This window comes from Scatophagus argus, chromosome 6, assembly GCF_020382885.2.
Source record: "Scatophagus argus isolate fScaArg1 chromosome 6, fScaArg1.pri, whole genome shotgun sequence".
NCBI lineage: Eukaryota > Metazoa > Chordata > Actinopteri > Scatophagidae > Scatophagus > Scatophagus argus.
In genome coordinates, this window is record NC_058498.1 from 1,985,342 (window position 1) to 1,997,886 (window position 12,545).

The 12,545-nt window shown below is 43.6% G+C and overlaps 1 protein-coding gene across 4 annotated transcripts in view; it reads left to right on the forward strand.

Moving 5' to 3' along the window:
• exoc2 (exocyst complex component 2) overlaps positions 1-12,545 on the forward strand; it is a 44,107-nt gene that overhangs the window by 13,119 nt on the left and 18,443 nt on the right. For all 4 annotated transcript variants that reach the window (XM_046390918.1, XM_046390916.1, XM_046390920.1 and 1 more), the window contains exons 5-10: positions 2,469-2,582; positions 3,974-4,098; positions 8,876-8,956; positions 10,526-10,671; positions 11,687-11,768; positions 11,856-11,958. In XM_046390918.1, coding sequence (XP_046246874.1) covers positions 2,469-2,582; positions 3,974-4,098; positions 8,876-8,956; positions 10,526-10,671; positions 11,687-11,768; positions 11,856-11,958 — 651 coding nt within the window. The remainder of the gene's footprint in view (positions 1-2,468; positions 2,583-3,973; positions 4,099-8,875; positions 8,957-10,525; positions 10,672-11,686; positions 11,769-11,855; positions 11,959-12,545) is intronic.

The following is a 12,545-nucleotide window of genomic DNA, read 5'->3' on the forward strand; positions in this document are numbered from 1 at the left end:
TGCTGCCTCCCACGTGCCTGGCTGGGACTGCCTAAGTTGGAATATATAGTTTGTGTTGTCAGGTTCTGGCATTTCTAGCTTAGTGTTTGTTTGGTTTAGTGGGGCCGGGGGCAAGTGACCGCTCGTGGCCAGAGACAAGACCCACGTAAACGGGCTGTACCATTCACTCTCAGGGTTACATTAAACATCCAGCTTGAAACGTCTTCCCAGTTCTCTTTGGCAGTAATTTATGGACACATACTCGGCAACATAGCACTGTGTGTTGATAAACAGAATAAAATACTCCTTTTAAGCATTTAATCACAGGAGCTGTTTTTTTTTTTTTGTGAAAGAGCATCAGTTTTGTGTCATCTTTGTGTGTTGATGTCACTTTATTCAGCTGCAGCTGTATGCCCCTGTTGGTCACATGATGCACTCGTCCCCAAAAGCACTTGACTTTGCTTTTTTGGGGAAAGGATGAGAAAGTAGGCAAACAGCTTCCATCCTCTCCTGAGTCTGTAGAGTCTTAAAATTAGTGTTAATGTATAGTAGTAGTAAGTTTTTAAGGAGACAATTGAGCCACGGACATTGAGAAGAGACGTTTTATGTGTGTGTTGGGAGCTCATGTGTGTTCGTCTCACTGACCGCTTGTCTGTTTTTTTACGTTGTTGTTTGTTTTGTTTTGGTACGCCAAAGGCAAATTTCCACCCTGAGGGGTTTAGAATTAATGGTTATGTTAGGGAGGTATGTTGAGCCTTAAGCCAGGGTTTTCAGTGTCGTTTAACCTGCATGTTCAGAGTGTCAGATTAAAATCAGCTTCCCCTTTTTATAAAGATGTATTCTGTTCTACTCTCCTGGATGTTATGTGGCCTATACTCTTTAATAAGTGGAGACTGAGAAGTCAAACAGGTTGCACCACACAATCTAGTGAGCATGTATAGCTTAGCTTAGATTTCCCCAAGCTTAACCTGAAGGTGTAAACACTGAGCAGCTGACAAAAAGACGATATAGGGCCAAGCTGAAGTGAGTCGAGGTGCTGAAATACTGCCTTAACATAAATGGTGATGGTGCAGACTCCACAGTGAGTTACACCAGTTACTTTTCCCAGTTAACCACAACATTGTCAAAAAACTGGCAGCACTTTATGTTCTGTTAAATCACAACAAAATAAAATGAAATAATAAAATAATGACACACAATCTGATTTCCATGTATGTATACAGAATAAAAACAAATGTATATATAATCATAATAACCAGGTTATACTCACCTTTGCGTGTACGTTCTGTGTATTGCTTGTTGCAGATAAAGCTGCATACCTTCAGAGTTTTCATTGTTGATTTCTCTGTGATTGGACATTGCAGCGGAAGTCTCCTAGCAACCACAACCATGACTAAGGGCTTTTTTAGCTCGGACATTCCTTCAGCTTTAACAGAGCAGCCCTCAGCATAAACGGAATGGCTAGTGTGACTCAGTTCAGGTCTGCTCAGAGGTCAGACCTGTCATGCAAATGCAGTTACAGTGACTGTCAGAGGTGTGACGCTTTGTGATGTGTTTCGACACCTGACCAGGTGTTACGACAAGTAGTAGTAGGAAGCGGGGAGTGTCCTCAGCTTCCCCATGCGCAGAACCAATGTACAGAAAAGGACACTGGTGATTGCTGAATGTAAGGTGAGAGAGAATTAGATACACCGATTGCCTCGTTAGTTTGGAGTCTACCAAGCCAAACTGAAAACAAATATGATTAAGAAGGAAGGAGAGCAGAAGCTTTTTGTCCTGTGTTTCCCTCAAAGTCTCTCCACATGATTATCCCCCCACAGAGAAAACTGAAGGGTTAAAACATTTACAAAAAATGAATATGTAAACATTTGCAACATGTGTGCCTTTAATAATGAGGAAACTGACACCTTCACTTTGTTATATTCTCATTAGAGCGTTGTGGCAACTCTTTGATATCACATGCATGAATGTATAGTGTGTGTGTGTGTGTGTGTGTTTGTGTGTTCCTCTGTATGGATGTTCTGTTTCTCAACCTGACATCTCAATAATGGATCGTAGGTTTTTCTATGTGTGTGTGTGCAACTGCAGAGTGGGTGGTGGTGGTGGTGGTGGTGGGTTTGGTTTATGTAGGCCACGGGTCATTAGTAGAGATCAAGCTTCACTAATGAGCGCTCGGTCCTCCAGGGGCACCCAGGCGTCACACACTGCACTTCCCACGCCAAGCTCTAACAGCCTGAGGTCTTTCTGGCTGCACGCTGCCCCCTGCTGGAAAAGCTGACACCCAACATCACATTAAAAGCTTATCCCACAATTAACTCTTTTCCACAGCTCCCCCTCACACAGTTTGTGTTTAGTATGTTAATGCATTTCTTTTTCTTTATTTTCTGGCCATTACAGTCTTTTCTTATTTTTACTGGTCATCTTCACACGTGTTATTCTTTGTCCTGCCTTTTCGCTCTGTTCAACTTTGTTTGTCTGTCTCCTTGCAGGGGCAAGGTCCCACAGAAAGACATGGAGCTGACATTTCCAGGAATGAGCGGAGACTTCACCAGTGAGAACTTCTCTGCCACCTGGTACCTCATAGAAAACCATTCAGGCTCCAGGTGGGTCCCTTTGTTGTCTGAGGAAGCTGCTGAGGAGGAAAGGAGCAAAAGGACATAAAACAGAAAGCAGGTCAAGTCTTGATTTAGTGGAATCCCACCAGGAGCACGTCTGTCCATGCCTTCCTAATGGTTAGGTGCAGCCATAGTGTGGAAGAACTTCACAGATGTTAATATTTTCAGTTTGTTTTCTTTCTCTTCTGTGACAGTAAGATGCATGTATTTGAGTTTTGAACTGTTGGTCAGATGAACCAAGACATTTGACAATGACATATTACAGACCAATCAATTATAGATTAATCAGTTAATCAAGTAGATAATTGATATTTTACTCAGCAGCGAAAACAATTGCTGCATCCCTATCACACAGACGAGAATAAAAGGAGATGGCTGAATGCATGAGGGAAAAAAAAGTCATTTTTAGGTGATGGTTTCTCGGCTGAACACATGTGGACCTGCAGAGATCCGTTCGGTATGTAGGCGAGGCAGCCAGCTGACCCAGAAGCCCTGAGCTCAGTTGACTGTCATGTCAGGGCAGAGGAAAGTTATTTTGGACTCTCCTGGCTTCCTCTCCCCCTGCTTAGCCTCCCAGTAACCCAGACCCCAGGATCCAGCATGACCAGGGGCCTCTGTTTGGACCTCGCCGGGTGACTGTTTCTTCCTGCAGAGGAAACCTCACTCAGAACACTGACACACAGACACAGACACACACACACACACACACACACTGACATTGGCCAAAGATGTGTGTGTGTGTGACTGGTTTTCTGAGATACATGCTTGTGCGCAAGATCAAATTCAACAGTTTTAATGATCCATGTCAAACATTTGTGGGTTTGGTTAAATATGTCTGCTATCTCTTTCCTGATGAAGAAGTTGGACTCGAGCTGATGCCTGCTTCGTTCTTCTTTTCATCCGTTCATTGAAAAATAATAACATATCGCACGTGTATGATAAACACATCACGAACGGGGTCAGTACAAAGTGACCTCGGCCTTGTTAAGGCTCAGTATCTTTGACTAAATTTTCTAACAAGCGCAAGCAAACATGTGACAGCTTTAACCAGTCAGAAGCCATGGCTACCTGCAGTTGATCCTGATTATGCGTACTACAGTTAACTAATTGGAATTAAACTATAGAACTGCTTATCCTCAGCAAGTCAAATATGGTGAAACATAAATTATTTCCAACTGTTCTTCTGTTGTATAAATGGCTCTGACATAACAATCTACTGCTTTTTCTGTTGACGATTGCAACAGCCATTTTTTCAGGTTTGTGGCATTTTATATACAAAAAAATGAATCAGGTAACTCAGGGAAAAAACAAACAATGAAAGCAATCACAAGTTGCAGGCCTGATGTAATGGCTCTATCATTCTGTTTTTGTTTCCTCAGTTTTGAGCAGCTGAAGATTGCAGCCAGTAATCTGAAGAAGCAGGCCACTAAGAAGAACGAGGGGAGTCTGCCCTACGTAAAAGGAGGCCTCAGTACCTTCTTTGAGGCCCAGGATGCTCTGGCAGGTGAGAGGGATTAGCGTGTTTTTTTGTACCTGGTGGAACCGCACCAAACTGTTCGAACTCGTCACTCTTCGCCTCTGCTCAGAATAGAGCTCATGATTTTTGGAAAGTGTGCAAGTGTTCGTGTCTTGGGATTTTTTTCCCCACCAAGTGCGGTTTTAGCAGCGGTTGATTAAAGAGGCTCATTTGGACGCCGTGTTAAACCCCCCTCTTTTTCTGCTTCCCCACCCGACCATGACACGGCTAATTTGCCTTCATCAAAATGAGATCAGTTCTCACCTGTCACACACACACACGGCCACATTAACTTTCAGATGCCAGAAAGATTTCAAGGTAGCAGAGACGGACTGCTGTCGCTCTGCCAGGTACCTCAAATCAATTGTTTGCTTCATCATTCATGCTTTTGTCTGTTTACTCCTTCCTCCCGCCGTAGCTGCTCAGTTACTTCCTCTTACTATTTATACATACACTTTTCTGCCTCCATCATTATTATTATTGCTTTCCGTGTGTTTGTGCCCTGGTTGGGAGAAAGAGGTAATGTTTTCATTGTTAGCGGCTGAATCTAAATAAACGGAGCAGACCAACACAATGCAGGCCAGAGTATTAGGACTGATAGTGCTGATAACAGACCCAATATGACCAATGGGAACAATGCACAGTCATTCTCACGTTCAGGCTGAGCGTGCCTACTGTGTGCCCACTGCCCCAATGGGAAATGTCCAGTCTCTACAGACGGAGGAAACGGTACACCATGCGTGGACTTGAGTGACCTGTGGACCAAGAGGACATAATGATGCTTCATGACCTGGGTGACGGGATAAGATTTACTGAATTCAAATTCTGTTTGTCGCGTGAGGGAGAATCAACATTAACCAGCAGCAGAAGGTTTTACCTTAATAGCAGCTCTGATTGGGGAAAGACTGCACCATACATTTGTCACTCTCCTCATTTGGAACTGATCGTGAAAGTGGAGCATGAACAAATGCTTTGAATAAAGCCGCTCTCATCAATTTTTAAAAGAGTTAATATTTTGTCCATGACACCAGTGAACAGTTATAAATAAATAAGTATGACAAATGTAGATAGAAATATACAACTGTTCACATAACTTCATAAGATCATAGTGTGACAGTGTTTACAGAATTCAACCTGCTTTAAAACATAAATCTCACGTCTGTCTGGCTTGTTCAGTTGTGTTTTCAAGTTCGGCTAACGGAGCAAACTTTGTGGTCAGCCTTTTTGGAAAAGGTCCCGATGAGAGCTCGATGTTTTCTGCGATTTCCTCTTACTTTTTTTCACTGTTCATGGCTTAATTTCCTTCATGGCAGCAACAGATAAAATAGTGAAGCCATTAGAAGCTGTGCTAAGTTACACTGGGCTTAGTTTTAGAGCTGTTTAAACACGATAAATGAACATCAACAAACGTGCTAACCTGACATCTCATATTTGGACCAACAACTTGACCTAAAGGTTCATTTTAAAACTCCTTCTCACCATGACTCATTACATTTCTGCAACATGCTTTCTCGGCCAAGCTTTGGCTCTCAGCCATAAGATAATGAAGTGGTAGCCCGGGATGGACAGCTAAAGTGGAGATATTCTGTGTACCGGGTTTGGTCAGCCAGACTGACTTACCAGTCGGCAAGCTGCCAGCAGCCAGCCAGCTCGAGGCGGCTCTGCAGTAGCTCACTGCCAGGCCTAGTTAGCACAGCTGTCTGAGCGACTGTGAATCCTTTCTTTGTCCCTCAGCAGCGTTTGGCAGGTCTCTGTTGTTGTGAGTCGTTCCAAATGAACCTCACCTGAGATGTAGCTGTGAAAGTTTAAAAGTAACGAGCTGTGGGGAAAAAGACATTAACAGACTGCTTTTGTGTTCTCATAGCTCAGAAGTAGAAGTTTCTGCAGTTCTTCCAGCTCTCTCAATCACCATTAGGTCATTTTGTCTCCTCTCCTGTTTATTTTCAGCTCTGCTTGCATGTGAGATTTTTATTGATGACCTTAATAGAAGTTTTTAGTTATTTTTTTTAATGTGCGCGCTCTGCTGCCGGCAAGGTGGAAACAAGGAAGGAGAAGCCAAATCTGGGAAAAGCAATGAGGCGAATAAAAAATATTTAGAGCAAACATCAGGACTTCAATATCTGTGGGGTTTCTCTCTCTCTCCTTCTCTTTTTCTTGTCCCTACTAATTACCTCTTAATTGCTCTCCAGCAAAATCCCATCTCTCTTTTTAATGAACTATGAACTCTGGGTTTAAGCACACAGTTTAGACTTTTGCATCTGCAAACCACAAGTCTTGTTAATTACACTGCTGTTTGGGTTTGTTAGCTAATGTCGACTTTTGGCAACGAAGGAGAAACAAGACCGAGGACTCCAGCCAGCTTTCTGTGCGAGGGTTTTATTCTCAGAGCTTCCACAGGGCAGATCAGAAGTGCATTGTCAGGCTGTATGACCTCAAAAGACATACATGGTTTTAACAACAAGCTGCAGTCGGATTCTGTTATTTTAGCATCTTATTTGTTTGCTAAGATAAAGGCTCAAGTTAAATCTGTTTTATTTCCATAGTCCAAAATCACAAAGTCTCTGTGAGCTTTAAAATCTGTACAGAGTACAACACCCTGTGTCCTTAGACCCTCAGTGAGAGTGAAAGGACACTGAACGAGGGTGGTTGGATAACGTGGGACATACTAACTAGTGTGTTAAAATCAGAACTGCATGAAGTCTTGTGCTCGAGGCCTTGACCCAGAGAAGTAATGCAGCACAGGTCAGACCCCTGAGATGTGCATTGTTTTTTTACCTTTGTTTCGTGGTCTTGTTAGGCCAAACTGGCATTTAAACAAATAAGGTAGTTTCAAAGGTAGTTTCAAGGAGCTTCCTTCTTAATAGTTTTGAGGTCAGATGCTGTTTAGTAGTGGTCTGATTTCGACTGTAGTTTATCATAAAGTCATTTTGTGATTCATAAAAGAAAGGATTTTTTTTTTTTGCAGTGAGGAAATGATAAACACTCCATGTGAACCACCACAGGCTGGTGAAAGAGGTGCATGGAGATTGTTTGGGTCGTGGAGCCTCAGGGACAAATCGAGCCACACTGCTGAGACAGAGCTGCTCCAGCTGATTGACTCACTTGACAGCCTGTCAGGGAGTCTGGGCTTGTTTCTACTAAAATGTTGAAATTTGTGGTTTTTCATTGTTGTGTGAAAAGGAAGTCTCCCAGTGACGCAGGAAACGGAACGGCTACCGTGTTCCAAAAATGCCAGATTCCCAGGGCCTATTCCCTGAGCCCCCAGCCCCAGCAGGAGTCAAAACATCTCCAGCTTTAGAATCCAGGGACGCTGTATTTTTATTCTTATTCTTTTTTTTTTTTTCTCTCCTCAACGGTTCCAGGAAGTGAAGCGGGAGCTGCAGCTCTTCCTCAGGTCTTGGCTGCCTGTGTTATCCGGACTCTGACCTGATGTTTAGGTTAGCTGTTGCGTCATCAGCCCTTCAGCATGTGACAGATGCCGAAGACACACAGCTGGCAAACAGGGCAAAGGGGAGCGTGGAGACGTGAAGCAGACCTGTGTGTCTGAGTCTTCCTGTGTCTTCAGCTCTGTCAACCCTCCCACGTCTCCGTGCCTTTGTCCGAACCTGCGTCTGGTCGGCGAGCAGCAAGAGGTCCTCAAAAGGGCAGGCGACGTTCGTACTTATTAGGCCATGGCATGTTTGAACAGTGTGTTTTAGGAATACCTCAGTCTCTGCCTTGAGGCTTCTGTCTGTCAGAGTGGACCCACATATTTATTTAGAGAACTCCCCCCCCCCCTTCACTTTGCCTCCCGCTCCCTCTGCTGTGTCCAAGCTCTGCTAACAGCCAGTATTTGTAGTGGAACGACTGAGGGAGAAGAAAGAAGGTGGAAAGCAGAGAGAACAGAAATGAGAGGATCGATATCCTTTCCTTTTTTTGTTTTAACATGTTTCTGTGTCTTAACTTCATTCTTGAGATGTCTGCTTGTTGCATATTTGATTCGATTCCACGAGTGTGTATGAGAAGGTCTCCTAAGGCGTCTCCCACCTCTCTTCCACTCTGTCAATAAACCCGCACTGGAGCTCTCAGCACCCGGCTGCCCACTACTGCACACCATTTATTTATTCACTGGGGTAGCCACACCACTCACTCTGCCTCTTTTTCTTCTCTCATTCCCTCTTTTCAGATTCCCTCCCCAGCGTAAAGCTCTTCACGCTAAGTGATGGACACAAGCCATCGAAGAGTTCCTCCCACTTCCCTTGAGCAAAAGTCGTTTTTGGCATCCAGACCTCCAGCTCAGCTCTCCCCACTGTTATTTTTCAAGGAGTTGAAACATTTTAGATTCACATTACCTCCAGGTTAAAGGGCTCCAAATGTCCCAAGACCATAAAACTGTGCTGTGCCTTTGCTTAGGTGAATTGATCCAGTACAGTTACCAGTGGAACAGGGTCAGGTCCTCTGCTGCGTGGGAACAGGCACAAGGGGAGCAGGGGGGGTTCAATAGCAGCATCTGTGGGTGGAGATCAGGGAGGTTATCTCCCATCTACCACTGGGGTAGGGCTTGTTTATTGTTTTACCTTCGGTTCCTGAAATTGAAAATGTTCCTGTCTCAGGGGATTGCACGTTCGTTCCTCTACAGTGTGGAGAACTGTTTTCTGCTTTTTTTTCTTTTTCCATGTTTCATACCACCTTAACATTCTTCTGTTATTTCTGTGATTTTATTTCACTGTGTTTTGTCCATCACAGCCTGTTACAGTACAAACAAATTCTGACTTTCTTGTTGCAGCGATCCACCAGAGGCTGGAGTCTGATGGTACAGAGAGAGTGGAGGGATCAATGACCCAACGACTAGAAAACATCCTCAACAGTAAGGACTCCTCATGTTAATGTACAGATTCAGCTACTGGGACATTTCCCCCCCCAAACATTTCCTGTGTCATTTCAAACACTGATATTCGACGTGAATGCACCCCAATCTGGTTTGAGAATTCAAGTTTGAAAGTGAGTGCTTTGCTCGGTATCAACGTCTCAGGTGTGAAGAAAAGTCATTCATCAGCGATGACAACACACTGATAATATAATACTATAACTGATATACTTTGTACTGGAGCTCATTATTCGTAAGTCAACAATCATTCAGGGATTTTGCATAGATATTACATGTATGGAAACATATGTTTAGGTTAAAGGTATAATTCAAATTCAGATGGATTCAGTCACTCAACAAGACATCTAATCTTCATCTTCCCACTTATCTTACTGTCAGGGGTCAGTTTTCAGGAGGATACAGGATTTTTACGGCATTTTTTTCAGGGTAATAAAATTGCATCAGAAGGTGGTCTTCTGCGAATGGAACTGGTCCATGTGTCGTCGTGTTGGAATGTAGGTCATAGGATATAAAGAAGTCATATACGGCCTTAGCCTCTTTGTTTCTCCATTGGCTGATGGTTGGAAACACTCCCATGTTCAAATCCTACTATTCAAATTTAAATTCTGCCTTAATCGACTTTGTGTCTGTGATCTTCATATACTGTTTATGTGAAAGTGTTAAGGGGGTAGTGAAAGAGGCCTTTTTAGTTTAGTTTTCTTTTTTTGCATGTTTCTTTGAATTTGTATTTTTCACAGCATGTCTGTGTCTTCAATTGAATATGTTCAAATGAAACTCAAAGAACAAAAATGTCAAAGTAATTCATCCACCACTCGCCTCACACTGATACGCCATCCACTGAACAAGCATGCTGCGTATGCTCAGTCGCCTTCGTACGTCTTCCCCTTTTTAACGACCACAGGAACCCCCAGCAGATCCTGTGTTCCCACCCTCTCATCTCATACATGATAATGTGACTTTTCTAATGGAGGGTCAATAAGCAGGTCCTTTTCCCGGAGTCTAGAGTAAATAAACCTCCCAGCCGGACGTGGCTTTCATCCCCACAGCCCCAGACTTGTGGACCCATGGCCCAGTGGACCCAGGCCACCGTTAACCCCACCCCCCAAAAAAAACCCCATGCGTCAGACACTGCATGAATCAGCCAATCAAAAACTGGCACGTTAATTTGATGACAACTCGGATTTGCGAGTGAAAAATGTGACATATTCCTCTGTTCGGTCCCATGCTGTTTTTCTTCAGGGATTTTGTTTTGGGGGTGGGGTTTTGTTTTGCTTACAAGAACTTTGACGGCACATCCGAGGCCACCCACGAAGACAGTTAGCAGTGCAAAGGTTCCACTAAGCTGTCTGACGGAGCGATAGCTGTCGCTCTGTCTTAGCAGCTGAATGTCTACTGTGTCAGACAGCATACAGAGCAGGAAGAAAACCAGAGGTTGACATTAAAAGGGAAATGTGGTATCGACATTTGTTTTTCTAGTATCCCAGGTTCTCATTTTCTCCGGCCTCTTTTCACTCTCACTCCCTGTTTCTCTCTCTGTCTTTCTCGTAGAAGCGAGTGATACCGCAGATACTCTTTTCCAGGAGGTTCTGGGGCGGAAAGACAAGGCCGACTCCACGCGCAATGCCCTCAACGTCCTGCAGCGCTTCAAGTTTCTCTTCAACCTGCCACTCAACATTGAACGAAATATCCAAAAGGTACAATCCGCAAAGACACCATCGGAGACACCAGCACACGCTTGACTCTTAAATACCTCATAGAAAATAAATACAGCTTCCCTGTGCCTCCACACCTCCACATCTGAGTCCATTTGAGCCGTGAGTGTAGTGAGACATTGGATCATTCGTCAAGAAGGGAAGCCTTCAGCTGTCTGAGTGCAGGAGGAGGTGAAAATGTGTTTTACAGCCTGCACTCTCAGAAATACCTCAGCAGAGAGTGTTTAGGTCTGGTTTATTTGTGAGGTCATTGTCTTTATGAAACTAATCTTGAGTTCATTTAGTCGTCATAACAGGACATCGTCATGTTAAAGTATGGGAACGTAATCAGAGAACAGGGTTTGTGCTGTCCGGTGCACAGAATGTGTGGATTAGTATTCCTCAGTTATTATAAAACCCGGCAGAGCAATCACAGAAGCTAGTGGCTCCCGTGAGGATCTTCTCATAGCATTACTGGTCCACTAGTGTGTGTAACTTCACCTCACTTCACTTTACTTCACTTTATGGTGTCTTCATGGTAAAGTGTCCAAACAACCAACCTTTAAGCATTTAACAAAAGAGAAGCACCACACAAACACAGAAGTATACAGATATAACTTAAACCCTAATTATAACTACGTAACAAATTTAGAAACAAAATTGTACAAGTTTCTAAGTCACTTTCTGGTTGTTCTGCTTCGAGATGCTTCAAAAGGCATTTACGTTATGGTGTGCGGATCTGTCCTTTTTACTGTGTGAAACCAAATGTGAATTTTAATATGGAATAGAGTCAGTTTATTTTTGTGTTTTATATTTTTACACTTTTATTTTCATTACGTAAAAATGGGATTACTTTATATGCTGGACGAATACCAACGAACAAATCGGGTATTTGAGCAGTCGTGCCCATCCCTGTCTCCATCCACAGGCTGGAGGGCTGTCATCAAGAGGGTGGAGTTAAAGAGGCTTAAATCCACAGTGTGTGCCACGATTGACAAGTTTTCACTTTTCTTCTCAGGGTGATTATGATGTGGTGATCAATGACTATGAGAAAGCCAAATCTCTCTTTGGCAACACTGAGGTCCCCGTTTTCAAAAAAGGTAAATCATTTTGGAGTTATTACCTCAACAAATGAATAAAATGAAGTAAAATATCCTCTCAGTTACTCTCTACTGTGAATCTTCTAGTGTATGCTGAGGTTGAGACGAGGATCGGAGCTCTGAGGAGTCTGTTGCTGGACAAACTACTGCAGACCCCGTCAACCCTTCATGACCAGAAGAGATACATCAGGTCTCTTTGCGTTTTGATGATCCAGCCATGGCTTTTTCACACCATCTGTCTGCGTTCCCGCTGTCACGTTGTGGGCTGCGTATTTCTCTTCAGAGGCTTCATTCTGTACATGTTCAGCGGTGTCTCCCACGTTTCTGGCTTTACACCTACACACACTGAGAACAGTCTGTGTGTGTTAGATATAAAGTCCTGACATACAGTATCTCTCTCATATCTCATGACATAAATTACCCTCCTTTTGGTTTCTTTGATGCCTGTGTGTGTCATCGTTTACCAGAACCTTTCTCTGAACATTCACTAATCTTCTCAGCTTTCTGTTGTCTCGTTCTTGTCCTTCTGTTTCTATTTTATCCCTCTGCCTTTCTTCCCCTCTTTTTTCCCCTCTGTCGTTCTGTCCGTTCATACTTGTGGTCTCTCCCGATTTATTATTGTTAAGACCGACCTGTCAGGATCACAGAGACCAGTTCTCAACCACACGGCAACATCTTTCATCCTGCTGCATTAGGCACGACTCTGAACGCCCACTCAGCTCTTGTTTACTCTTGCAGTGTATGGTGGGAGACGTGTGTGTGTGTGTGTGTGTGTGT